This window comes from Tachyglossus aculeatus, chromosome 9 (genome assembly GCF_015852505.1).
Source record: "Tachyglossus aculeatus isolate mTacAcu1 chromosome 9, mTacAcu1.pri, whole genome shotgun sequence".
NCBI lineage: Eukaryota > Metazoa > Chordata > Mammalia > Monotremata > Tachyglossidae > Tachyglossus > Tachyglossus aculeatus.
In genome coordinates, this window is record NC_052074.1 from 37,052,768 (window position 1) to 37,079,193 (window position 26,426).

At 53.0% G+C, this 26,426-nt stretch overlaps 1 protein-coding gene across 1 annotated transcript in view; it reads left to right on the forward strand.

Annotated features, from left to right (window-relative positions):
• The window catches only part of THSD7B (thrombospondin type 1 domain containing 7B), a 134,564-nt gene that overhangs the window by 25,630 nt on the left and 82,508 nt on the right, over window positions 1–26,426 (forward strand). Inside the window, exons 2-6 of the mRNA XM_038751316.1 lie at window positions 9,692–10,523; window positions 12,800–13,048; window positions 17,083–17,258; window positions 23,704–23,859; window positions 24,197–24,394. Coding sequence (XP_038607244.1) covers window positions 9,692–10,523; window positions 12,800–13,048; window positions 17,083–17,258; window positions 23,704–23,859; window positions 24,197–24,394 — 1,611 coding nt within the window. The remainder of the gene's footprint in view (window positions 1–9,691; window positions 10,524–12,799; window positions 13,049–17,082; window positions 17,259–23,703; window positions 23,860–24,196; window positions 24,395–26,426) is intronic.

Below are 26,426 nucleotides of genomic sequence, written 5' to 3' on the forward strand. Positions count from 1 at the left end.
CCAACTGCCCAGTGCAGCTGGAAAATGCTCAGTAAGTACTGACAGCATTGATGTCGATTAGACTCAGAGTTCAGGAGTTGTCCAGTACCTGGCCTGGGTGGCTGATAATTTTCATCAGTGTTAAAAACCCACAGTAGCCTTTTCTTCCCATCCTCACACCTCCTGGCCTGGGGGAAGTGATGTTGGCTTGAAGGTAGTGGATGCCTTAGTCAGAGGGAGTGAGAGATGCCGAAGGTAGCGGTGAGAAATGCTGAGTGACACTGGGGTGAGTGACACTGGGGGTGGTGGTGAGAGACACTGGAGGTTGTGGGGAGGCATACTGGGGGTTGGGTGGGTGGGAGATGCCAGGGAAGTGAGAGACACTGGGAGTGGTAGACTCTGGGTTAGTTGAGCGAAGCTATGGGGATGAGAGACTTTGGGAACTCGGACATCCCCTCGGCTGTGGTTTCCTAAGTTTGATACAGGGGTCCCCAGCCCAGCCTTCTTTAGCAGGAAATTTTCTGGGGCATATCTCTCAAGCATTGGCAGCCCCAAATGTGTAGGGTGGGTTCAGACTGCTGCTTGTTTTCCATCTGTGGCCTCCGCCCAACATCTCCGCGATCTGGGGAGTTGATCCCAACCCTCTAGTGCACGCTGTCCAGCTGCCAACCACAGCCCGTCACAGTGGCCCGTCCCGGTGGCTATTGAGGGTTGCGTACTGGCAACTTGGACTTGATCGGCATTGCCGCTCAGTCAAAAAGGCTCTTGGCTGTAGACTTCAGATGCACTTGAGATTTCTCATGGGTTAACTGTATTAAATTGTTCTGTTTTCAAGGATGGTTTTCTTGGGCGAGGGTAGTAAACAGACCCAGCTGGAAGGCGCTTTGTGCTTTGACCTTGCCATCATCAATCAATGTTTCTGGGCCTCTGGGGAGCTTGGCGTGGTGTTGGCATGGGCACAGGGAAGCCAATCACCCCTCCTGCTGCTGTGGGAAGGAAAGTGGTGCAGGATTAGAGAGGGACTTCCTCTTCTCATTGCAAAAGATGGTGGGACAACCTTTGGGGCAACCCCTCCAACTTGGGTGTTGAGCTGCTCTGAAGAAGGACCCTGCACAGGGCAGGGATCGACAACACAGAGAAGGTAGATGATCTGGCCTATCAACCTCCCCAGGGTTCTGAGTGGTCACCATGCCAACTGCCACCAGGAGCAGATTGGGCACGAGGAGCCAGAGGAGCCTGGAGGCAGGAAGAGGTTGATTACTATGGCCTCCACATCCCCGCCTCCTGCTTGTTGCAGTTCATTCCCTGGCTTCCAACTTCCCCCAGAGAACGTCTGCTCCAAAGCAACGGGGTGAATTTTTCCTGTTGACAGGGGCCCAATGGCTCATGATGGTGATTATATCTAAGTGTGTGTGGACCCTCGTGGACATGAGCTTTCTGAATCAGAGGAGAAGTTTATTTTGGTACCCAGAGTTGTCCGTTGGAAGACGTTTTTACTTTCTACTTCATTGGAAAGGATGTGTGTGTGTGTGTGTGTGTGTGTGTGTGAGAGAGAGAGAGAGAGAGAGAGAGAGAGAGAGAGAGAGAGAGAGAGAGAGAGAGAGAGAGAGAGAGAGAGAGAGAGAGACCTGTCATCCCAAAGAACCATTATCCTGGAGATTGCATGAATGCCCTGAGCACCCAGAGTGCCATCCCTGCAGTGATACCCCTGGAACTTCCTCCTTTTTGGGCATGTTGTGCCAGAGTTTTGGCTACCAGGCCACTGTGAGCCTGGTGGCAGGGCCGGCGATCCTGGGAGCCTCAAGGGTCAACACCGGTCTGCTCACTCGCTGGTCACTCTTCCAGCCACAGCTGGAGCCTTTGGAAATGAACAGCATGGTTATGGCTCCACTCCTCCTGCCCCTTCCCACCCTCCCCAACCTCCCCTCTTCCTCCCTGTCGGCCTTCCTGATTCGCACTCTGCACTCTGGTTCAGGTTAATCGGATCTCTAGTTTACAAGTTTGCATGACTATTTCCAGTGGAAATCTGTTTTTATTGTTCTTTTGGGATTCGAATTACATTAAGAAATGATTAGTCATAATTAACTTCTGCTGTCTGTCCTAATTACCATCAAATGAGACAGCCCCATAAAAATGTGAAATTCTGTGGAAGCAAATGCATTTCTGATCATTTGCGATTGTTAATTAGAGAAGCGGCAGACCCTGACTTTTCCACTGCTGCTGGTAGAAGTGGCTGAATTGAGTCTGGGGGTCTGGGCAGGGGCAGCAGGCCTCGATGGCAGAGAAGCAACTTCAGAGAAGCAACTTGCCATCACTGTAGGGTGGTTGGGTCAGCTGCCCCTGCTGGGCATCCCTGCTGGACCCTTTCTTGGGGGTGGTGTCCCCTCCTCCCCTGACCCAGGAGGGACTGAGGAGCTGGAAGGAGCTGGGCTGTTTTCCGGGCCTGAGTAAGCGCTCAACAAATACGATTGAATGAATGAATGAATGGACTGTTTCTCCTCTGCTCGCTCTTGCCCAGAGTGGGTGGAGCATCCCTGACCCCTTTGAGCCTGCCAGTATTTATAGAGCCCTTTCTGAGTGCAGGGGCACTGTACTGGGCTCCTTCTGGGTACCTACTGGGTTTAGGGAGCTGTTCTGGGTATCTATTGGATAACTACTGTGTGCACAGCACTTCGAGACATGACTTCACAAAAGGAACCCTGTCCCCTTAGCCCCTTAGCTAGTCTGGATCAGGCCAGGCTAGAGTAGTGTTGAATCACGTGCTGTATGCCTGCTCAAGATCTGTGCCCAGAGTGTCCTTCATAGCCCAAGTTAAAGGATCTGCAGCACCGCTGGGCCCAGGGATTCTTCCCACCCCTTCCCTGGTCTTCTGCACATCCCCATCCCAGCCCTCGAGTCAGCAGCAAGCGTGTCCGAAAACAGGACGTGGAGGAGCTGGAGTCTGTTGGCTGCCAGCCGGCCGGCCAGTGAGCCACTGGTAGGTATGGGGAATGGGGGATAGGTTGGTACAGCTGTCTCCTGCTGGGATTCCCTGAGGAGTAGGAGGAGGAGAAGACAAGCAGGGGTGCTCTGCTAAGTACCACCTGCTGTCATTCTCCCTCATGTCCCTGCCTCCCCGAAGGCCCGAATCCGTATCACTACTCCCAAAATGCCATGTTACTTTCTGCTTTGACTGGCACTTGGGCACCAGTGCTTCTGTCAGCTGGCAAATGTTCTAGTGTTTGCAGCTGGACTTTAGGGACCCAAGCATCCTTTCCAAGCAGACCAGAGTGTGGGTGTTTACCACCAGGACCAAGCGGCCAGTTGCCACCACTGCTGCTGCACCCAGTGCCCAGGCCACTCTGACTGAGACTGGGTAGGGGAGGAACATACAAGGCAACGGGTCCACTCTCCCGGTTGCTGCTTCCCTCAGGTGTTTGCAAGGGGAGAGAAGAATGTCCCACTGTCTGCAGGACGGGGTTTGAGTTGGGTGTGCTGTCATGGTGGTGGGCAACCCCAAGTTATCCACAGTCTCTCTTGTCTGGTTCTGCTGCCCAGTAATGTGTGATGTGGGATGTTTCACAGGGAAGGGACACTGTCTGTGGTAGTGAGGTGGCAATGTCTCTAGCGGCTGTCCTCAGGGTAGACCCTGCCAGGTCCAACTCTGGCTCTCACCATCTCTGAGCAGATGGACATGCACCCACCTGTGGCTCTGGGGCTGGCTCTCCACCAGAAGTCAGTGGAGGCTGTGGCCGCAGATGATCTTACCTCTGGGCCCACGCCATTTGAGGGAATGCCAGGCCTCCCTGTCCCAGACCCCCGTCTCTGGTCCTTTTGGGGATTAGAAATGCAGCTGAGGCCTCCAACCCTGACAGGACCCTGACAGCTACAGCAGAGAAGATCTCCGGGTCACCCCAGGGGCAACCCCGGGAAACAAAGAGGCAGCTGAGAAATTACGGGGGCTGACATTTCATTAAGGGATCCCTCAAGGTTTGGACAAGATAAGTAAGTAGAAAGAAAGTGTTACAAAACAGCAGTTGCCCTTTTCACCCAGAAAGCTAGAAACATCTTCCCCCCGCATGCAGGGACTGTTAGAGAATTAGAGCTCCACAGTATTCCTGAAAAGCAGCCTGCCATAGTAGCAGTCACAATGGAAGTTTCTTGCCCTTTTCTCCAAGTGTTTAAATTGTGAGAAAGAGACAGAGCGAGTGCGAGTGAGAGAGCATGCACTGGACATATGAGTTTTCCTGGAAAGGCAAGCACCAGGTGTCGAGTTGGCGGGGGGGGGGTGCCGCCACTTTTGGTTAGAGGAGATATAATAATAATAATAATAATAACAATAATAATGGCATTTGTTAAGCGCTTACTATGTGCCAAGCACTGTTCTAAGCGCTGGGGGGATACAAGGTAATCAGGTTGTCCCACATGGGGCTCACAGTCTTAATTCCCATTTTACAGATGAGGTAACTGAGGCACAGAGAAGTTAAGTGACTTGCCCAAAGTCACACAGCTGCCAAATGGTGGAGCCAGGATTAGAACCCATGAACTTTGACTCCCAAGCCTGTGCTCTTTCCACTGAGCCACGTTTCTGACTCCCAAGCCCGTGCTCTTTCCACTGAGCCACACTGCTTCTCTATTTAAGTACAGCTACTGGGCCTGATACATCAAGGCCCAGAACAACCATGGTAGCAGTGCTTGCCTTGAAGCCATTGTTTCCTCCATTGGTGACTGGAGGAATAACGTTTTAGAAAAATGTACAGATTCATCATCTCCGAAAAGTTTCTCAGTCATCTGGTGAGAAAACATGGGTGGAACAGTGCATTTTAGGGACATGGGGTGATTCCCTTGCTGACCCTAGTGAGCATCCAGCCCACAGGACACCTGGCCATTGCTCGGTCCTTCCAGGGGGAGCCAGAAACAGAGGAGTTTGAGGACATTCATTCATTCATTCAATCGTATTTACTGAGCACTTACTGTGTGAAGAGCACTTTACTAAGCACTTGGGAGAGGAAATACAACAATAAACCTACACATTCCCTGCCCACAACGAGCTTACGGTTTAGAGCGGGGGAAGACAGACACTAATATAAATAAATGTTACAGATATGTACATAGGCATGGTTAGTTCCCACTGTCTTGTTTGTTTTTTACACTGGTATGTACAATTCACAGGATATTTGTTACTCATTGACTGGGTAGAGGTTATCTGTCTACAAGACTTTCTCCAAACAATGAAATTCTCCAATGCCCTGCTATGGGGCAAGGAAGATTCAGATGCTGGTGGTATCAAATATTTCTTTCTGCATCAGATATTTAAAAGACATTTATAAGACTGTGTTGAAAATACAATTGAGACTTTTTCTTCTTGGCTGGGTCATCACAACACCATGTTATGAAATATTTGGACAGTGTTAACTATTGGAAAAAGTTTAGTACATATTTACTCTTCTATTTATTTTGTTAATGATGTGCATATAGCTTTAATTCTATTTGTTCTGATGATTTTGACACCTGTCTACATGTTTTGTTTTGTTGTCTGTCTCCCCCTTCTAGACTGTGAGCCCATTGTTGGGTAGGGACTGTCTCTATATGTTGCCGACTTGTACTTCCCAAGTGCTTAGTACAGTGCTCTGCACACAGTAAGCGTTCAATAAATACGATTGAATGAATGAATGAACTTGTGGAAAAAGCCACCTTTGAGAGGGCCCAGGGCCAGAGAGGCTGCAGTGATGGCAGTTTCTCAGCAAGAAACGAGCAGAGTTGCTTATGAGCTGGCCACTTTGCCTCTGACTTGCCCAGCGGTGGGCCAGAGTGCCGGGATGGGAGTGCTGGCAGTGGCAGCGGGGCAGTGGGAGTGGGGCGGGGTGGCGGAAGGGGCTATCTTGGGGTGGCTGCCAGGTCTACTTGGCTGCTGGAGAAAGAGTCCTTGTTCAAGGAGGATGGACAGCAGCGCCTGGCAGACCTCAGAGCAGACATGAGTTTCCGGTGGCTCAGTGAGGTTTGTCCATTTTAATTAAGGGGCATCATTGAAAGTGACCATAGAAGCCTAACAAGATGAAGAATCTGGAAGCATTTAATTGCAGATTTGTACTTCCCCAATGCTAAGTATAGTGCTCTGCACACAGTAAGCGCTCAATAAATACGATTGAATGAATGAATTTAGTGCCACTTACCCAACCTCAAGAACTCAGGTCAGTGGCTGCTTTGCATAATGAGATGGATCTGGCCATCCCCAGTGACCCCAGCTTTAGCAAGCAAACTCCTCTGTGGGTGGAGCATTGTGCCCCCACTTCTGGTCTGGCTTTTCTGGCACCCCAAGATGTGGCTGCTGCACCCCATCTGGAAGGTTGCTGCTCATGGGCTCAAGGTGTGGCTCCTCTGGTAAAGCTGTCCCTGTGGGAGATGTGGCCTCCAAGGGGATCGTTATGGGGGTTGGTATGGGGACTTGGCTTGGAAGGCATTCCCCTTAGTGCTGATGCCAGAATTCTCCTCCTTCCTGATGAGTGGTGACCACCGCCTTTCTCACAGAGTGCCTGTGTGGTCCACCTATCAGAGAAGGGATAAAAGCCAGAACTCTTCTGGTCCCAGCTCAGCAGCAAGAAGATGGGAAAGCAGAGTGGTCTGGTGAGATGGGCCAGCTGGCTCTGACCCCTGATCCACTGGCTACTGGCTGGGCTGTGAAAGGTGCTTCAGTGCCAAGCTGGCAGATAAGACACACCAATGCAGCCACCTCCAAGCCCCTGTTCTGGTCAAAGGAGAGTCAGGCCGCCTGGAAGTGCACGAGACCTGGGCCCACCAGGCCTGGGCTGGATGCCAAATGTGCCTGATTCCTCCAGCTCCCGATTCTTGGATGGTCTGAGTTGCGGCAGCTGCTTGCTGCAGAGAAACTCTGGCTCAATGCACAGCTGCTCACTCTGTGGCCTGAACCCCGTGGGGGTGGAAGAGAAAGAGAGAGAGAGCGTTGGAGGAGTGGGAGGGAGAGAGAGACCCAGAAGGAGGGTGAAAGGGAGAAACCTTTTAAGAGAGCATATGCTTCCGGCCACAGAAATGCATCTGAGGGTATTTTTAGTTTTTAATGATGACCCATTCAGCTCGTGTTGAAAAGGAAGAGAGGCTTCCTCGTTAAATAAGACAAATTATGGTTCCCAATTATTCGTGCATTTTCAGCAAATTTCTTCATTCTTTTCCAATGGAAAGACTCAATTATTTTACCATAGATAAAGTCCTAATGGCTGTACTTAATTAGCACATCTAGCCTCTAAGTAGGCGCTGGACACAAAGGACAACTTGAGGGACAGAGTGTGGAGGAGAGTTGTATGCTGGTCACGTGGTGCAGTTGACAGGGCATTTAAGTGCAGGGTGGAAAAGTGGAGTCAATAGGGAAAAACATCCACTGAGCAACTTTTGAAAAGTTGTGCTAGATGTTGTGCAGCTGAAAACATCAGCTAGTGCCAAGAGGGATCTGGATAGATTCAGGAACGAATGGTCCAAACTGAGTCAGTGGAGGGAGAGACGGAGGAGAGGAGAGAGGGGTGTTAGATTGCCCAGGCTGGGTGACTGTGGGGAGAGTAAAGGATGGAGAGGGTGAGTCAGGGGTGTCCAGGAGGGGTGCCGCTGGAGTCCAGGTCTTGGTCCAGGTGGTCCTTGGGGCTGAGCCCGAGGCTTTGCTCAGGGACTGAATGAAAGCCAGTGTGGGCAGTTCCATTGTAGAGTGGGCAGGGAAGTGGGGCAATTCAGTCTTCAACCATGCCTTAGCCATGGGCATGTTAGACTCGCCACCTGCCCAGACCCTTGAGTGGGATGAGAGCAGGGGGTGGAGGGAATTTGCTCAAGGTAACCGGACCCATGAGAAGTTGCGAAACCACGCATTCAAAAACCTATCACGCCATAAGTAGATGTTAAAAGTCTCTTATCTAACAATGTGTGTTTATATTACTCCAAGTCAATTAAAAAGGATAAAATCTTGCTGTTGCAGCTTGTTTAATGGAAGCACGTTGGCCAAATAACTGTCGAGTCAGCAGTAGCATCTCAGTTTATAAAGTGCAAAATTGCCTAGAAACCCACAGCAGTAATTGATCAGCATAGAACTTCTCTTAATGGAAGTCAATTAACATGTCTGTTTCCTGGGCCCATGGCAAGTGACCATCCTCCCCGGGGGCAGACCGAGCTGGCTGGGCTGTGTCGAGTAGGTGAGGCTTGGCTCAATGGGGTGTTGGGTCAGGAAACCGTACCAGGTCTGGGCCAGATGGTTCTGGCCAGCTGGTAACACCTGGAGCTGCTGAGCGGCCCACCAGGACCCCTGGTCCCCAACCTGAGGACTTTCTCAACTCACATTGAGCCTCAAGTGTGTCTGGGCTCAGGCCCAGCACTGTCCTCCTGGCCATCACGGGGCTTAAAGTTATTTGTAGAGCCAAGCTGAGGTAGAGCCAAGCTGAGGCCCAGGTGTCTGCAGGGAGCAGATCAATGTCGTTATCACGAGAGAGCATACATGAGAAGCCGCGTGGCTCAGTGGAAAGAGCCCGGGCTTTGGAGTCGGAGGTCACGGGTTCGAATCCTGCTCTGCCAATTGTCAGCTGTGTGACTTTGGGCAAGTCACTTAACTTCTCTATGCCTCAGTTCCCTCATCTGTACAATGGGGATGAAGACTGTGAGCCCCCTGTGGGACAACCTGATCACCTTGTAACCTCCCCAGTGCTTAGAACAGTGCTTTGCACATAGTAAGCACTTAATAAATGCCATTATTATTATTATTATTATTATTATGAGGCTTGAGGAAGGAAAGGGTGAAATGCTGTTTCAGTTACCTCTCTGCAAAGAAGTAGTGGCCAGTCAGTTTCCAGTCTCCAAGCAGCATGTGTCTTGCCATCGCTGACAGAACTGGGCTTTGCCATTAAGAAGAGGGTGAGTGAGGCATCCAGCTGTCGGGGCCTGAGGGACACTCAGCCTGACCCCTTGTGTGACTGCTTCTATGGGTCCAATGGACAGCCAGGAGTTCAGGCCCTAAACTGGAGAACTGTTCATGCTCCCCTGTTCAGAGGTAGAGGGGAGGAGTAAGAGTGTCCAGCTATTCTCAGGGGAACCATTTCATTTTCATGAGCATTCACTCTCACCTCTGGGATGGAGCGAGAAAGGAGCAAAGCCAATCCTGGCCCAGCCCATGGTCTGTCCACCCTGGGCATCTCTATGTGGCAAGGACACCAGATGCTTGGAGGAACCATGTGCTCCTAGGCACCCACCCTCAAGGTAGGGATGGGCCATCCAACATCCCAGACTCTCCCCTCTCTATCCCTGACTCTCCCCCCAGGGACCCATTATGAATGACTTTTCATTGGCTTTAATCAACCTCTATGGGCCCTGTGATGTTACTTGCTGCCCAACTTCCTGTGCCCAATGCCCACTCTCCTCTGGGCAAGATTCAACCCCTTGGAGCTCTAGATGGGTGCTGGCAGGGGACCCTCTGACAATGGTGTCTCAGAGCGGGGGTCCTGCCCCTCCACGAGGGCCCTGTCCAGCCCTCTCACTAAGTCTGTAACAGCCAGCCCATGGGCCTGATTCTGTATAAGAAGCCCTGGTCAGTGGGTGTGGCCAGCATCCAGATGGAGGCCAGGAGGTCAACAAGGGGAGCCCTATCAGGGGCCAAGGCATCACGAGGTGGGGCTGACTGACCCCAGTGTGTGCCCCCTGGACCATGGCCCAGCCATGCTAACCGTACTTCTTTTCCACCTGCCCGCAGGACCCTGGGGCAGGTGCACTGGTGGCTGTGGTGGAGGAGGAACGCAGATCCGGACCGTGAGGTGCTTCCATGTGGATGGCCGGACGAGCCCTCAGGCCCGCTGCCCAGACGAGGACAAGCCCAAAGAGGAGAGGGGCTGCTTCCACGCCTGTACGTGGCACAGTGAGTTCTTTGAGTGGGATGTGGCTGAGTGGGACGCCTGCCAGATGGTGCCCCGGGCTCCCACCACCAACCCCGGCCACCCCACCATCAGGCCCCAGGAGCAAACCTGTACCACTGCCCAGCCCGGTCTGCAGCGGCGCCGGATCCGCTGTGTTCAGAAGCAGAACCGCACACAGGTGCTGGTGGACATCTGTGAGCAGCTGGCCCCACGTCCACGAGCTGAGCAGGCCTGCCTGATGCCCTGCCCCAGGGGCTGCGTGGTCTCGGAATTCTCCAGCTGGTCGGCCTGCGGCCCGCGCTGTGGGGCGAGTGCACAGCACCGGATTCGTGCCCTCCTGGTTCCCCCTCTGTTCGGGGGTGAGGCCTGCCCCAGCCTGAGTGATGTCCGTGGCTGCAAGCCCCCCGCCACCTGCGCCCCTGGGGAGCCAGACATCACCTCCAGTCTGAGTGCCGGGCCATGGAGTCCCTGCCGTCCACCGCCCCGCAAGGAATTGGTCTCCAGCAGAAGGACCTTGCTGGACTTCAGCTCCAATAGCAACGAGCGCAGCCCCATTCGCCGGCAGAGTTACCGAGTGGCACAGCGACCCCCAGGGCCCCGGCCCCCCGAGATTGGATACCAAACCCGCCAGGTGCGATGTGTGCGCAGCGACGGACAGAGCGCCCCACTCAGGTAGGGACCTCCTGCCCCCCAAAGCTTAGGGCCATCACGTGGTTTAAAGCCCTTCTAAGGCTTAGGTGTCCCCAGCTATGGCTCGCCCCGCCTATGGCCCCCAGAGTTTTTTCTCGGCTCCATGGCACTGCTCCCAGGTTAGCGGTTTGCTTTCTAAGGTTCCCTGATGCCTCACCCGAATTCACTGTGAAAGTGAGATCCAAACATAGTAAGGAGGATTAGCATTCCATTTCCATTTCCTTGTAAACCTCTGGCCTGGGTTCATTGCTTTGCCAGCTGCTCCAGTTCGTGGCCCATTTACACCCTTAAGCTCTGTTGGCAATCAGTTTGATGTTGTCTCCAAGATCCCAAGCAAAGGAACGTACCATTCCTGATGATAGAAACCTGGTCTCTTCCTTGTCATGTCAGCAGCTCTCTCTCCTTGCCTGGGGGGAAATTGGCTAGCTGTACTCGCTATCTCTGCTGTAAACTCAGTTTTTTGAGGACATATGAGTTTTCGTTTTTGGGCTAAAAGTGAGTTCAGATATTGCAAATAGGAAAATCGATTTCCAGCACAGCCCATCCATTAAGTGCTTGGTACCCTGACCTGCACTTGCTCCTTGGGAAGGGGGGATGATCAGGCCTGGCCTTCCTCAGTGTTGGGTGCCCTGTCCTGTGCTTGCTACCTGGGAATGGGGGACACATAGTCCTGGCCTTCCTCAGTGTGTCGTACGCTGCCCTGCCCCTGTGTTCACTCCTCAGAAATGAAGGATGGGCAGGCCTGGCTTTAGTAATAATAATGATAATAATGATGGTATTTGTTAAGTGCTTACTATGTGCCAGGCACTGTTCTAAGCTCTGGGGTATATACAGCATAATCAGGTTGTCCCAGGTGGGGCTCACAGTCTTAATCCTCATTTAACAGATGAGGCAACGGAGGCACAGAGAAGTGAAGTGACTTGCCCAAAGTCACACAGCTAAGTTGCAGAGCAGGGATTAGAACCCATGACCTCTGACTCCCGAGCCCATGCCATGCCCTTGCCACTAAGCCATGCTGCTTCTGGAGAACCTTGTCTTACATCTGTGCTAATCAGAGTTATAGACTGTGTAATAGCGATGCTTGGTAACAGCAGTGCTTGGCTTTTTTGGAATTATTTACCCGCTTCCTGGGGAATTCTCTAAGGCAATGAGACCTTAGTATTAAAAGAGAATTATTAAGCTTTCTCCAAGATTCAATTTTAAGAAGTAAGGAATTACCAATTTTCTTCAGGATGAGGATGCCTCGTAGTAAGACTAAAATAATGTATATTATAATAAGGTTGTGTCTCTGTCTCACCTGCAACTTCCCACACATGAGCGTACTATTTAGGAATGGGGGGAGGGGTGTGGGTGTCGAGGGAGATGGGCTTCCCTGGAGCCCTCACTCTGTGTGGTCCAGGGAGGAGAAGCGAGCTTTGACTTCTGAAGGCTTTCCTCCAGCCCTCTTCCTCTTGGCTTTCTGCTTTCCTCTCCCACTATACCCTAGTTCAGCGCTTAGGACAGTGCTCGGCACAAAGTAAGTGCTTAACAAATACCATCTTTCTTGTTAGCTTGTCCTCTCTGCTCCTCCTAAGCTTCCCTTCTCTGTCACTGTCCCTTGCTGTTGATACCCCTCCCTCATCCAAGCCCAGTGCCCTTCCTGGAACTCCCCCACCTGTCTGAGCCTCCTAAAACAGCACCTCCTCCAGGAAACCTTCCCTGGTCACCCTTCCCCCTAGCTGGCCAAGCCATCCCATCAGCCGTTACGGCATTCACTTGTTTATCTATTCTTGATCACTGTTGTTATCATTTATGTCAGCTTTTCCTTCTGCTTCCACTGTTTGGATATGATCTGAGCATCCCTGGCTCCCTTAGGAGATTGTAAGCTCCTTCAGGGCAGAGTTGGCATTAATGTGTGCTCCAAAGTGCCTAGTAAAGTGCCCTGAGCAAGTAGCAGGTGCCCAGTATGGACTCTAGTATGCACTCAAGAAATGCTGCTGCTGATGAGGGGTAGGGGAAGGAGGAGAAGGGGAGGAAAAAGGTGGAGGAAGAGGAAAGAGGTAGAGGAGGAGAAGAAAGAGGAGTGCTGCTGGGGGTGAGGGATTGAGATTGTGGACTCGGATCCTGTGTATTTTAGTTGGAATAGGTTTTAAGCGCCACTTTGCCAGAATGTTTGCCCTCTCCTCAGGGAAAGGGTGAATGGGCCCTGTGGGGGCCACCAACCTCTCTCCCTGCCAACTCTGCCTCTCCCTCACTCCCTGCCTCCCTCTCTCTGTCAGCCTCTGCCTGTCAGGCAGCTCCCTGTTGACGGCGCGGTCCTGTGCCCTGCCTGAGGACTGCGAGACCACTGACTGGTCCCCCTGGAGCAGCTGCTCCAAGACCTGCCAGTCAGAAGACCACTCCCCGGGGCTCAGAAGCCGAAGGCGGAGGATTCGGCGCGTTGCAGTGGAGGCAGGCTGGGATTGCCCGGCACTGCTGGAGACGGAGGCCTGCAACCTCCAAGGAGACACTCTGCAGCCGTGCCCCAGGTAGCAGCCAGTGCCGTCTGCATGCGAGGAGGTGGAGTGGGAGGTTAGGAAGGGGGCAAGGGAGGCTCAGTGGGCTCCAGCACCACCCTGGGGGCCAGGATGACCCCGGTAAGCTATCAGTATTTACTGGGCATCTGCTATGTGCGGACCGCTGTGCTACATGCAAAACAGGAGGAGCCGGGCAGGTGGTTGGCCAGATTTGGGGATTGGAGAGGCTGCACAGAGGAGAGGAGATGAGGTGGGTGGAGAGGAGAACTTGAGAGACTGTCGCCTCCAGGCAGATCCCCTGCCCCCTGTGCTCTGTCACCAGCTGTTCAGGGTTGACCTGTGCCTTGCTGGCCTCTCAGTGTCACACATTCACAGAAACTCTGGGCATCCTTAGTGTCTTATTTAGATCCAGAGGTCAGGTGGAGATGCTGTCCTGCCTCACTGCGTCAGCGACATCGCCAGCACCCAGCCCGACCCTCCAAGTCTCTGGTTATCTAGCGCCTGGCCACCAACCAACCCTCAAACAAATTCAAACTCCCCAAATGACCCCTGCCCCTCCCCTAATCCACCCCCATCCTGTCCCCTACTCCACCCCTCCCCCTTGCTCCAACCCACTTCCCAGTCCTTTGAGTGGCCTTTGGGGTGAGCAGTGGGGCACTCCATCTGGGCCCACTCTACTCTGCCAGATACTTTCAGAATTCATTCACCATGGAGAAGACCTTGAGCGAGTGGCCCTGGCCCTTGGCCACCACCTTCCTCCTGTGCTGGACCCTGACCCTCTGTCTCAGACCCCTTCTCACCCCACCACGGCTATTTCCCTGGCTAGGAGGTTCTCAGAGAGTAGAGTGAGGCAACCTGCTCAGAAATGCAAGGAGCCCATGGTCTAGACCACTGGCCCAGGGGCGGGTCAGCTGAGCCGCACAGGCGCATTTGCTGTGGGGCCAGACAGTGTTGCTTCTGGGGTATCTGCGAGCATGTGCCCTGAGCCCGAGAATGGATGTATGATTGTGGCCGCAGTGGCAAGCGGGAGCTGAGTGCTATTGATTTAGCCGCAGCAGCCAGCGGGTCCTTTTGCAGACGTGGTTTTGTGTTCTCGGTTTGATTAAACTTCAGGGTTGGAGGATCCACCTGGGCTGCCCTGGAGGCAGGGAGCAAGTGGGAGGGCTCTTTGCTGTCTCTTGAGGTGATGATGCCCTTCCCGGGCTTGGCCTGATGGGCGCCAGGGTGAGCCAGGTCCATCCTGGGGGGATGCTGGATGTGGACCCCTGCTCATCTGATCCTGGGCCAGGGATGCGAACTGACCTCCCAAAGGTCCTCCACTTACAGGCCTATAATTCACCTGAGATCTTGGATCCTGGATGGGCTTTGCCACTGTACTTTCCCCCACAACAGGAGCAGACTCAGGCCCTGTGCTTCCTTCTGAAGACAGAGAAACTCTTTCACATGGCCAGAGATGGACCATCCAACACCCCTGACATTCCCCATCCCAGACTCTCTCCCAGTGACCCATCATGGTCCATTCAACACAGCTTACTCTCCACTCTCCATCCCTAAAGTTCCTCCGGTGACCCTGCATGGGCCACACAGCACCCTTGACTCACCTTCCAGAGACCCAACATGGACCATCCTACTTCTTTAACTCTCCTCACTGACCACCATTCTGGCTATGTGACCTCGTATTGGGGATATCCAGAATGACTCCCGAGCACCACTCTCTGTCCTCTGGAGGGTTTACAACCTTTTAGGGGATCAGGATCAATCAATCAATCAATCGTATTTATTGAGCGCTTACTGTGTGCAGAGCACTGTACTAAGCGCTTGGAAAGTACAAGTCGGCAACACATAGAGACAGTCCCTACCCAGCAGTGGGCTCACAGTCTAGAAGGATCAGGGATCTACAGTACATAAATCCCTATTACCTTGCCTAGTTGAAAATGGTATTTGCCTATTATCTCTTATTTTAGCCTGGTGCCTCTTTGCAGGCAAGGATTGGATTTTTTTCTTCTGGTGTATCTTCCCTAGATGCCCAGTACAGAGGAGGGTGATTAAGAATTCAGTTGAGATCTTGGATCCTGGATGGGCTTTGCCACTGCCCTTCCCACCACAACAGGAGCAGACTCAAGGTGGCGGGAAGCAGCGTGGCTTAGAGGAAAGAACACGGGCTTGGGAGTCAGAGGTCATGGATTCTAATCCCGGCTCTGCTACTTGTGTACTGTGTGACTTTGGGCAAGTCATTTAACTTCTCTGTGCTGTTACCTCATCTGTAAAATGGGGATTAAGATTGTCAGCCCCATGTGGTACAACCTGATAACCTTGTATCTATTCCAGCACTTTGAACAGTGCTTGGCACATAGTAAGCACTTAATGAATACCATCATCATTATTATTATTAATAATCCCTCTCACTTCCCATTCTGTCCTCATCACATCCCTATCCTCATTTTACTGAGGTCCGGAGTAGTTAAGTGATTTCTCTATGGTCACACAGCAGTCCAGTGCCAGAGTTGGGACTAGTACACAGGTCTCCTGACAGCCAGACTGTGGTAATCTGTCCAGTTGTAATGTGGCAGCAAAAGGGCATCCCTGGGCATGAGGGTGGTTGACCTTCAGGCCCTGGCTGGAGGGGAGAGAAGGCATTAGTTTAAGGGAGCCTAGAGTTGGCACATTCTCTCTGGCTTCTGGGCTCTTCCCTCTCTGACACTGGAGGTTGTGTCCTGATGCTGGGGGTCCCCAGAGCCAGACTTGAGGCACCTCCACTAGAAGAACTGGTAGGTAGAGGTGGCCAGCCTTGTTTTAGTCCCAGTGGACATTTTCCTGAGGGACCCAGACCCGGGAAAACAGTTCAGAGGGCCTCTTGGGAGCTGTGCCCTGGCCAAGAGAGTGGTTGCAGGATCCCTGTTCAGAGTTCACTCAGGGCCAGTTCCCCTGGAAAGTGACAGGGAACGCCATCCAGACATGGGCTCTGGCAACTCCTCCCAAGCCTAGCTGGGTGGTGGCGGGGAGGGAGAAGGGAGATTCCTGGTTTTAGATGAGGGTTTGATCTGCTAGATGGAATCAAGCTCCAGCAAGCCACAAAGCGCAGTCTCCAACGACCGGAGGGCCGGAGGGCAGCAACTTCTAAAGCTGAAAGTGAGTGGCGTTTACCTGAGACAGGGTCTTTGATTTCTGATTTCATCAGATCTGGGCAAGGCTTACTGTGGAGTGTGGCTGCGGGGATGTGTGGCTAAACATAGAAGCTGAGTTTGGGGAAAGAAGAGAGGAGATAGAGTGAGCAAAGGATGAGGCAGACAGGAAACCAGGCAGTTTTAAAACTGCCTGGTTTTAAGGAAGCTTGGGGACCATGGCTGGTTTCCTCTCTCGCTGTGGCCTTGTCAGCTGGGCCCGGGAAGGGGTCAGGGTCTTGAGGGGATCGGGGCGGAAGAGGGGTGGAAGTCAGTGGTTGGGCCTACTTCGATGTCTTTCCTGCAGAAGTGCTGATGTGTTGGGTCTGACCACTGCCCCAGGGGGTATCTGGCCCCAGTGGTCCAGGCAGGCCATCTCCAGGAACTATCCTTGCCTGAGGGGGTGTCCAGAACACAAACTTTTTTTTTGTGGGCACAGCTGGAGGGGCATTCCTGTCCAGTGGCATAGCCGTGCCTCTGTACTGGCCTATGGGTGCTTGTGCCCACACCACTCGAGGCACTGAATGCTACTCCTGCTTCTGGCCCCCACCCCTTCAGGGAGGGGCAGTTCCTGCCTTGTGGGGGCTCCAGTTCCTGCCTCTGGGGTCCCCAGCTCCTGCATTCAGGGCTTCCAGCTCCTTCTCCAGGGACTCCCATCTCTGCCAGGGTGTTGGGGGGGATCAACTCAGGCTTTGGCAGGAGGGAGTTGAGAATTGTTTCTCTTCCAGTGCCAGCCTGTTTATGACTTGCAATCAGAGAAAGTGCTGGTGCTCTCAAGCCTGCTTGGAAGGCTTTCCTCTTCCTGATCACTAACCCTCTTCTTCCTTCTTTTCTGTCTGTCTGTCTGTCTCTGTGCCTGCCTCTTTTCTGGCCCAACCAACATAGGTTTTCTTGGAAGACTTCTGAGTGGAAAGGGTGCCAGCCGGGCCTTCTGCTGGAGTCCCAGAATTCCCGTCAGAGTGCAGGGGCAGTAGCCCTTTGTGGCGGGGGCCTTCAGATCCGGGAGGTATTCTGTGTCCAAGAGGGGCCTGAGACCTCAGCCCTGGTGTTCAGCGGGGAAGGTACATCTGTGCCCAACTTCCCTGTGTTTGTCTCCCCCCTGAAGACCATGTACACCTTGGGGGTGGGGCCCACCTTCAGCTGGTATGTCTTTGTCTGGTTTTAAGTCGCTACTACCATGCTGTGTGCAGTGGTTGCTCAGCAAGTATTAGCAATGACTGTAATAAGAATTGTCGTTACCTCTCTTTCTCTCTCTCTCTCTCCTGGTTCATATCCAGCATGCTGAGGAATGTGAGAGGGGCTAAATAGGGATAATTGTGGTCTACTTACTAGGTGCCAGGCATTGTACTAAGCACAGGAATTGATACAAGAGGATTGGACACAGTCACACATAGGGCTCCCAGTCTAAGAGGAAGGGAGGGCAGGTATTTTATCCCCATTTTACAAATGAGGAAACTGAGACTCAGAGAAGTTGTGATGAGCCCAAGATCACCCAGCAGGCAAGTTGTGATGGCCGAAATAGAAGCCAGGTCCTCTGACAACTATACTATGCTTTTTTTATTAGGCCACGTGGCAGTGCATTTCAGCTGACCAAGGATCAGGGCTGACTACCGGGGTCTTTAGGAAGTTGTTGAGCAGAGGAGTCCATGATCCTGGCTGCAACCCTGGCCATGACTCTGCCGGTCTCACACAGGACTGTTTATTGATCAGATCAGGAGACAGCTGGGTGGTTCTATGAGGGAAAGAGAGCTGTTTGTGGAAGGGCAGAGCTGCCAAGATTGGCCCTGCTGGAGCTCTGGAGACAGCTTGTGTCCCGGACAAGGGCAGACCTCTGCCTGGTTGCTCAGGAAGAAGGAGCAAGCCAGCTCATGGCCTTTTAGTTATCAGATTAGCTAAGAGTGTTTGTACCCGGCACCATGTTAGCCCATTGGAAATTCCTTCTAGACAATGAGTTGGTACATGGGGTAATGTTCAAATTGGGGATGTGAAAGAGCTGGCAAGTAAGCTACTGAGCTGTGCTGGGAAACATGGTTTTTGTGGTGGCGGGTTGGGGGATGGGGTCCATGAGTACCATTTTGAAATGCGAGGAAGCTGGATTCTGTCATCCTTGCAAGGGCCTTTCCCAGTCCCTATCCCTGTTCTGTCCTGCCCCAGCCTTTGCATCCAGTCTGCTGTGGGCCCCAGACACCTGCCAGCCTTGCCCAAAGAGCTGAGGGGTCAGAGAGAAGGCGGGCCACAGTGGGAGGGGGTAGATTTGATGCCCAGCCTTTGGTGGGCAGGAGGCGCAGGTCCCCTGGACTGGCCCATTTGGGCCTGGCTCTCAGAGACCACTACCATGCTCAGCTAGGGTCCAACATGGGTTCTTGCTGGCAGGGTCTAGCTGGGAGGGGTTTGGCTAGCTGAGCGCCTGGCTGACCGGAGTCTGGCTGGCTGGGGCCTGGTCTGTCCTGGCAGCAGGAGGCTGAGGCAGTTCGTCCTTGGTAAGAGGTGGGCTCGCGTTCGGTTGTGTCCAATTTACACCATCAGAGTGCTTGAGCGATTGATCTGTGGGTCCAGCAAACAGCCTGTGAGGAGAATTTATTAGGTTCAAGTCACATAATAGAATAATAAATATGGAACAGATGGCTTTGTCTGTGGGGACCCTGCGGGAGCAAGGCAGAAAACCATTTTACTCAGATCTTGGGGTGTAAAGCTGACATGCTCAAATTTGTAATTCAGGAGCTTAAGATTTAATTCCATCAGGGACTGCAGCCTGTTTATCTTTGATGCCACTTCTCTTTGCCTTCAGTAGCCATGAAGTGACTCAAAGGGGTCTAGACAGGTACAGGTCAAGTTTAGTTAAAGAGGAATGGGGAATTTCTTCCTCCTGGAATTATTATTTTAGGGGTTTTGTCCCCCTCTTGTTGTGCTAGTGATAAATTCTCAGAGGTCAGTCATGGTATTTGCCAATTGATTTATGGCTGCTGCCACCATCAATAGACTGTAAATTCCTCGAGGGCAGGGATTGTGTTGCTGTTTCTTTTGTAGGTTGTTGGTTGGTATGGTATTTTTTAAGTGCTTACTATGTGTCAAACACTATTCTAAGTTATGGGGTAGATACAAGTTAATTAGGTGGGACACAGACCCTGTCCCACATGGGTCTCCAGTCTAAATAGGAGGGAGAACAGGAAAACTGAGGCCCAGAGAAGTAAAGTGACTTGCCTGAGGTCAGACAGCAAGCAGTTGAGAATCAGGATTAGAACCCAAGTACTCTGACACCCAGGTCCACACTCTTTCCACTAGGCCATTCTGCTTCCCCAAATGCTGACTTAATGGAAACCCCTTTGAGGGTAAGGAAAAGTCTTCTACTTCTGGTGTCCTCTCCCAAGCACTTAGTACAGTATTCTGCACATAGTAGATGTCCAGCCCCAGTCCTTCACACCCAGTAGGCACCCAGCTCCCGCACCCATTAGATGCCTAGCCCTTTTAGGCACCCAGCGTGGCATCCTGCACCCAGTAGACCCCTGGCTAATGCTCTGCACCCAGTGGACATTCAGCCCAGTGCTTCATACCCTGTAAGTGTATCCCTCTGAAACTTGACTCAGAGGTCAGAAGCGGCAAGAGCCCCACCCTTCTCTTTGCCCCTAGAGGATGCTTCCCACCACCAGAAGCCCGGTGAACTGTTCTGCTCTTTCCCACAGGGGACCAAGCCTCTCTGCCGAACCCCTCAGAACAGTCCCTTTTCCCGAGCCCAGCTAGGGGTCCTGCTGATAACTCTACGGGTCAGGCCCCCATCCTTTTATCCTCTACCATCCTCTGGGGCTCCTGTGCCTCTGGGGCTCCAGCAACAGCCTGGTCAGTTCAGAGAAGCCCGGCCCAAGTCGGCTTCTGAAAGTGTCAGTCTCCACCTCCTCCCTCCACAAGAACCGCTGCCACTGTCTCCCACTGCTGGCTCCAATCATCACCACCATCAATGGGAGAATCCCAGCCCCCACACGGCTCCTTCTGGGAGCCAGACAGAGGTCCGGCCTGGCTGCCCCCAGTCTGCAGCCCTCTCGGATGGGTCCCAGTGGGGTCTTAGGGAGCCGGAGGAACCTGACCTTGCAGCATGCCCAGGTTAGATTCTCAAAAGTGAATGGGGTTTGGAAGGCCCTGGGACCAGAAGCTGGATTTCACAAACACGATTCCAATTGCAGGAATTATTTTTAGATCTTGAACTCACTGGAACATCCTTGTGTCGGTGGCTGACAAGCTGCGCCATGCCTGATTTGGTGGAGAGAGGCCCAAGGTGGCCAAGTTCCGCCTCCTTTGGGCTAATGAGTTGGGAGGTGTCCGGGATGCTGGGTACGCAGCCTGTGAGGTCGCTGACAGATCGGCTTTCACTGCAGCATCAAGGCAAGAGTGATAAGTTATTTTCCAAGGCCCAGCAGCAAAAGGCATATTAAGTAATGCACGGAGCCCCTTGATGGAAAATAGCTTTATGGTTGAAATTGTAATATTATTTAGCTAACTCCCTTCTCAGTCCCAGGAATGACTGTTCCCTTTAGCAGAGAGGTGGATCAGATCTCTACCGAGTTAGTGTGCTCCCTAAATGAATATGTCAGTGGCAATATTGTCTCTGAAAAATCACCGAGGAAGCCACAGTGCTCCGTAAGTAGCTACTTTCATTAGTTTCGGATTAAATTCGAGGTCTTGCCACTTAATAGTGCCTTGTCTACGGGCGGCCCGCCGGGGATGGCTCAGCCGAGACTGATGGGTTCCAGTGCATAGGGTCTCGTCTGAATCTGAAACTGGCAGCTGCTCTGCTTTCTGAGTGAGCTTCCTGCTCTTCTGAAGCCCAGAAGTTTTGCCTGCTACACCTCTTCGGACCATCTGGGAGAAGGGTGGAGCTGGGGGTGGGGGTGGGGTTGGGGGGATTGCCATACCCTGTCCCCCATCCCCGCCCTCCCCAGAACCTCTTGGAGTAAGCAAATGAAAAGACAGTGTCAGACCAGGAGCTGGGCTATTGCCATTAGCGGTATGTACTGGGTGCCTTCTGGTTGCCTACTGGGTGCAGCGTGTTGTCCTGGGCATCCCCTGCATGCAGAACACTGGGGTGGGTGTCTACCTGGTACAGAGTGCTGACTGGGCACCTGCTGGGTATAGAGCACTATATTGGGTGCCTGCTGGGTGTAGAGTGCTGTACTGGGTGCCCTATCTCTACTGTTGCCCTTATCTTTTATATTGTTTTTGTGTTTTTATTGTTTTAGCCTTCCTTATGTGTCTTCTCACCTGTCCCTTCTCCGCTCCCTTATTCTCATACTGTGAGCCCCCCAAGGCCCAGGGACCAGGTCTAATTGTCACCTGTGTGTTTGTTCCCTGCACTTAGTCCAGTGCTCTGCATGCAATAAGCGCTTAATAGACTGTAAACTCGTTGTGGGCAGGGAACATGTCTACCAACTCTTATATTGTTATATTGCACTCTCACAAGTGCTTAACACAGTGCTTTGCAAACAATAAGCACTCCAAAATATGATTGATTGATTAATAAATAGCATTACTACTCATACTCTTACTACTACTATCATCACCACCACCACTACTACTATAGGCCAATACAGTGTCCAGAATGCTGTGCTGGGTGTCTACTGAACAGAAAAATAAGAAGCTTACAGTCTATTGGGGCACATAGAAGAGTCAAGAATAAGGGAGTAGAGTTGAAATGGCCAGGAAGCTGGGTGGCTTAATCAGGGAAGTCCTCCTGGAGGTGGGGACTTTTCAAAGGGTAGGGATGTGGTTTGATGAATTTCATTAGAGAGAATGTTCAAGCCAGTAATGGGGCAGTGGCGGGGAGGGGATTGGGGGGAGGGAAAATTCAGTCCCTTCCCAAAATGAGGCTGCTGTTCAGGAGAGTAAAGCAGGGAGCTCAGGACCCTGCTCGAGAATCTATAACATGAACTGTCAAGTGACGGGCCTGTGGCACTGTGGTCCTGTATCCATAGAAGGAAACCTAAGGAGTTAGACGGGAAGTGCGGGGAGGTGAAGAGGAGGCTGGGAAGGTTGGGGAGGGGAGAGAAGTGGGGAAGAGGCTGCAGAAAGGGGAGGACATGGAAGGGAAGTTGGGGAGGTGGAGGGGAGGCTGGGAAGGTTGGAGAGGTGAGAGAAGTGGGGAAGAGGCTGCAGAAGGGGGAGGACATGGAAGGGAAGTGAGGGAGGTGAAGAGGAAACTGGGAAAGTTGGGGAGGTGAGGGAGATGGGGAAGAGGCTGTAGAAGGAGGAGGTGGAGGAAAGAAGGCAGGGAGGATAGTCAGTATTCTTCCACTTCGTGACTGACCCCACCCACTCCCGACCCGGGGAGACCCAATTCAAAAGCCAGCGCTGCAGGGCTGCCCTGCCGTCTGCTGTTCCCTGGAGAGCTAGTGTCCTTGGGGCTCCTCCTCGTCCTGCCTCAGGGAACAGGTGGGATCAGCTCTGCTCACCAGACCCCTTGGTTCTCAGCATGCCTAGTTTTTTCCAGCCACCTGGTCACGGAAATGCGGAGATCTCGGCACAGCCTACATGTCCTCTTGCAAAGCCCCAGCCTCTCTGCCTTTCTCCACCCGGAGCATTTGTTTCTCCTAATTTCTGGGCCCTCGGGGGTGCCCTGTACACGGGTGCTGAATAGATATCCTTCTAGGGGGGAGGGGGCAGGGCCTCTCATTCCACTGCTCCCCTGGTCCCGCCCCTGCCCCAGGATTGCTCGGGGGGAAACTGCCAAGGACCAGGCTTGGATGCCAGACAAACACACCCAGTCCTCCTGTCGGGGGCTGGCACTGGGTGGTCCCTCCCAGTCCTAATAAATAATAATAATGATGGCATTTATTAAGCACTTACTATGCACAAAGCACTGTTCTAAGCGCTGGGGAGGTTACAGGGTGATCAGGTTCTCCCACGGGGGGCTCACAGTCTTAATCCCCATTTTACAGGTGAGGTAACTGAGGCACAGAGAAGTTAAGTGACTTGCCCAAAGTCACACAGCTGACAATTGGCAGAGCCGGAGTTTGAACCCATGAACTCTGACTCCAAAGCCTGTGCTCTTTCCACTGAGCCACGCTGGCATGCAAACAGAGGGAAGTGGCAGGGTGGGATGGCTCGACTGATCAATCAGCCGAGCAACCGCATTGGCTGAGCATCTACTGTGCCCAGAGCACTGTACTCAGTACTTGGGTGAGTATGTTACAGCCAGTAGACGTGATTCTTGCCCTCAAGGAGCTTCCAGTTTAGTGGGGGAGATAGACACTGCAAGCAGTTGCAGACAGGAGGAAGCAATAGAATGTAAAGATAAGGACCCTCATGCTCTGGGGCAGGGGCTTGAGCACAGAGCAGCACCCAAGTGCTTGGGTGATGCAGAAGTGGCAGTCGAGGAGAGACAGGGTGGGGAGTCTGGAGACTCATCAGGGAAGGCTTCCTGGAGGAGAGGCAGCAACTGGTCTTGGAAGGGACCTTGAGCAATAACGACTTGCATTTGTCTGGGTCTGTCTGTCTGTCGGGGGGGGTCTGTCCATTCAGGCTCCAGACCCGTTGAGAGTCAGCTATGCTCCGGGCCTGCCCCTTCTGCCATTCAGCTGTGCTACGTGCCCTGCTCAGTGGACTGCGTGCTGTCCTCCTGGTCCGCCTGGGGCTCCTGTCTTCTGGAAACCTGCCGAAACCCTCAGGGGAAAAAAGGTGCCAGTACACCATTTCTATTTCCTTGTTTGCCTGGGCTGTGACCACCACACTGACCAGGCCCAAACCTGCCTGGTCTGTGAGGCAGGTGGCAGGCCACTGGCCAGAATACATCCCCACCAGCCACCCACAGATTGATCGAGCTCTGCCAGAAGTCAGACACACAAGACATGTTCTCTGTCCTCGGGGAGTTTGCAGTCCAGGGGTCTGAAGAGTGACAAGTTAATGCTTACCAGTGGTCTGGATGCAGCATAACCCTGTGCTGGGAAGGAAGGGGCCGGGGAAACCCCTACAAGTCTAGGGTGCCCAAACCTCCTGTTCTTCTCTGTGCTTGCAGGATTCCGAATGAGGCAGCGGCACGTTGTCATAGAAGCCGTGGGCCCCTCTGGTCGCTGCCCCCACTTGGTGGAAGCCAGTCTGTGTGAGGCGTCGGCGTGCCACCAGTGGAAGGTGGAGGCCGCCCGCTGCATCCCTGAGAATGACACCTGTGGCCCAGGGCAGCGCAAGCAGAGGGCTGAGTGCAGAGATGCCCAAGGTAAGAATGTCTGTCCTGCTCACCCTCCTCCTGGCCCCTGGGTGTGGACTCTGTGGCGAGGAAATGTCCCCCCTCTGGGGTGACTCTAGCACTGCAGACCAGCTCTGGCACCTGACTGGGGGTCTTGGCTCTATGACTGGATAGTGGTGGGGGCCCAGAGCCATCTGGGGGTGTTGTGTGTTTGTTTTGGGGTGTCCCAGATTCCACTACTCCCTTGCTGCACCCATGGGGGCACCAGGTACGCCTGGCGGTCGGCTCCAGTCCAGCCCTGGTGTTCCCTTCCTCTCTTCATGGTACCTTGTGCCAGACCTGGCCCTGGCGCTGATGCTAGCAAACCTTGGGGTGATGAAAAATGCCCAGAGCTTCTGCTGTACCCCAACTACCTCCCGCTGTGTGCCCACAACCTACCACTGTACGTCTTAGTGCCTCCCACTGTGTGCCTAGAGCCTCCAGCTGTACATCTAGGGCCTACACTTTGTGCCCAAAGCCTCCCACTATATGTTTAGGGCCTCCTGCTGCATCCCCAGAGCCTCCCACTGCATCCCCAGAGCCTCCCACTGTATGCTTAGGGCCTCCTGCTGTGTGCCTGGAGCCTCCTGCTGTATGCCTAGGTCCTCCTGCTGTGCACCCAGAGCCTTCATGTGAGGCATAGACCTGCTGAAGGTTGTGCCTGCGGGCGATGGAGGGGGACCAACCCACCATAGCTGCGCTATGCAGTGAATGCAGAGTGGGATTGCAGAATTTCATGCAGTCAGGGAGTCTGGAGAAGAAAGATAGGAGTAATGATATTTTTATTTAACCTGAAGTAAAAAAAAATTCTAGTCATTTAACCTCCTGAAAGCAGGCTCTGCTAGATCAGGTCTGGCAGGGAGAGACTGGATTCAAGTGCTTTAAGTATTTTAACTTTGTGTGAGATTTTTCATTGGATGGGAAATCCTCCAGGGTGAGGAGTAGTGGGGGGGCGATTACAAACTGAAGCAGGAGGTTGATCTGGATGTCCAAGGGGCCTGCACAGGCATGGCCTGGGCAGTGTGTCTGTCCCACTTTATTTGACTTCATAAAGCTTCCTTCATAAGGATGCTCCCGCCCTCCGAGCCACCACCCTAATAACACACCCAACCTCCTTGTCAGAATCAGTTCCTGAAAGTGTTCCATGGGTGTGAGGGGCTGGGAAGGTGGCCCTTCTCCTCTGGGCACCTGGAGATGGTGGGCATCATTAGGGCTCCCGGCCCCGGCTGCCTGACCACTGCCACCACCCACCCGCTTGGGGACCGGCGAGACATCCCTCTTGGTGGTCAAAGGGGCCCCAGGCCAGGATCGAGGCCCACGGCAGGCCCTTTATTATAACACCCACTGGGCCCTTGTGCAAGGGCATGCCATGCCAGTATGGTTTTGTAGACGCAAACCTTTGCTGCAGAGGCTTGTGCCTTCTGGATCTCAGAAATCCAAACTTCCAAATCCTACCCAGACTCCTCCCAATAGTTCCCAGCTCATCAAAGAGTCCTGCAGAATAACAAATTCCACCTGTCTTTTGATGGTGGTAAGTGGGAACAGAACTTCCTGTTCTAATGGTGGAAGTAGCCCCGGTTCCTCCTCCCTCTGATGCTGGTATGTGGGAATGTGCAGAAGCACATGGAAACCCATGAGAACCCTTCAGTTAAAAGATCTTGTGTTGATATTAGTCTGTGTGAAGACCTTGGGAGGAAGCTTCTCCTTGAGCGGTTACAGAGATGACCAGAGTGTCTTCCCCAGGTCCTTTGTGGTCTCTGGATGCTCTTATTCTGCAGCTGGTGCCAGGTTCTCAGTAGTCCACCAGACCTCTGGAAACTTCCACCAGGCTTGGGGCGGCAGTGGACAGGTGTGAGCGTTGAGAGTGGCTCCTTGGAAAGGTTTGCATCTGGGGAGAGGATTAGGTATGATGGCAAGGATGGAGGAAGGGGATGGGAATGGGGTTGAGGTCAGGGGTTGGGATTGGTATGGCACTCTCCAGGAGTGCTTCAGATCATCCACCATCTGCACAGCTGGAGTGACT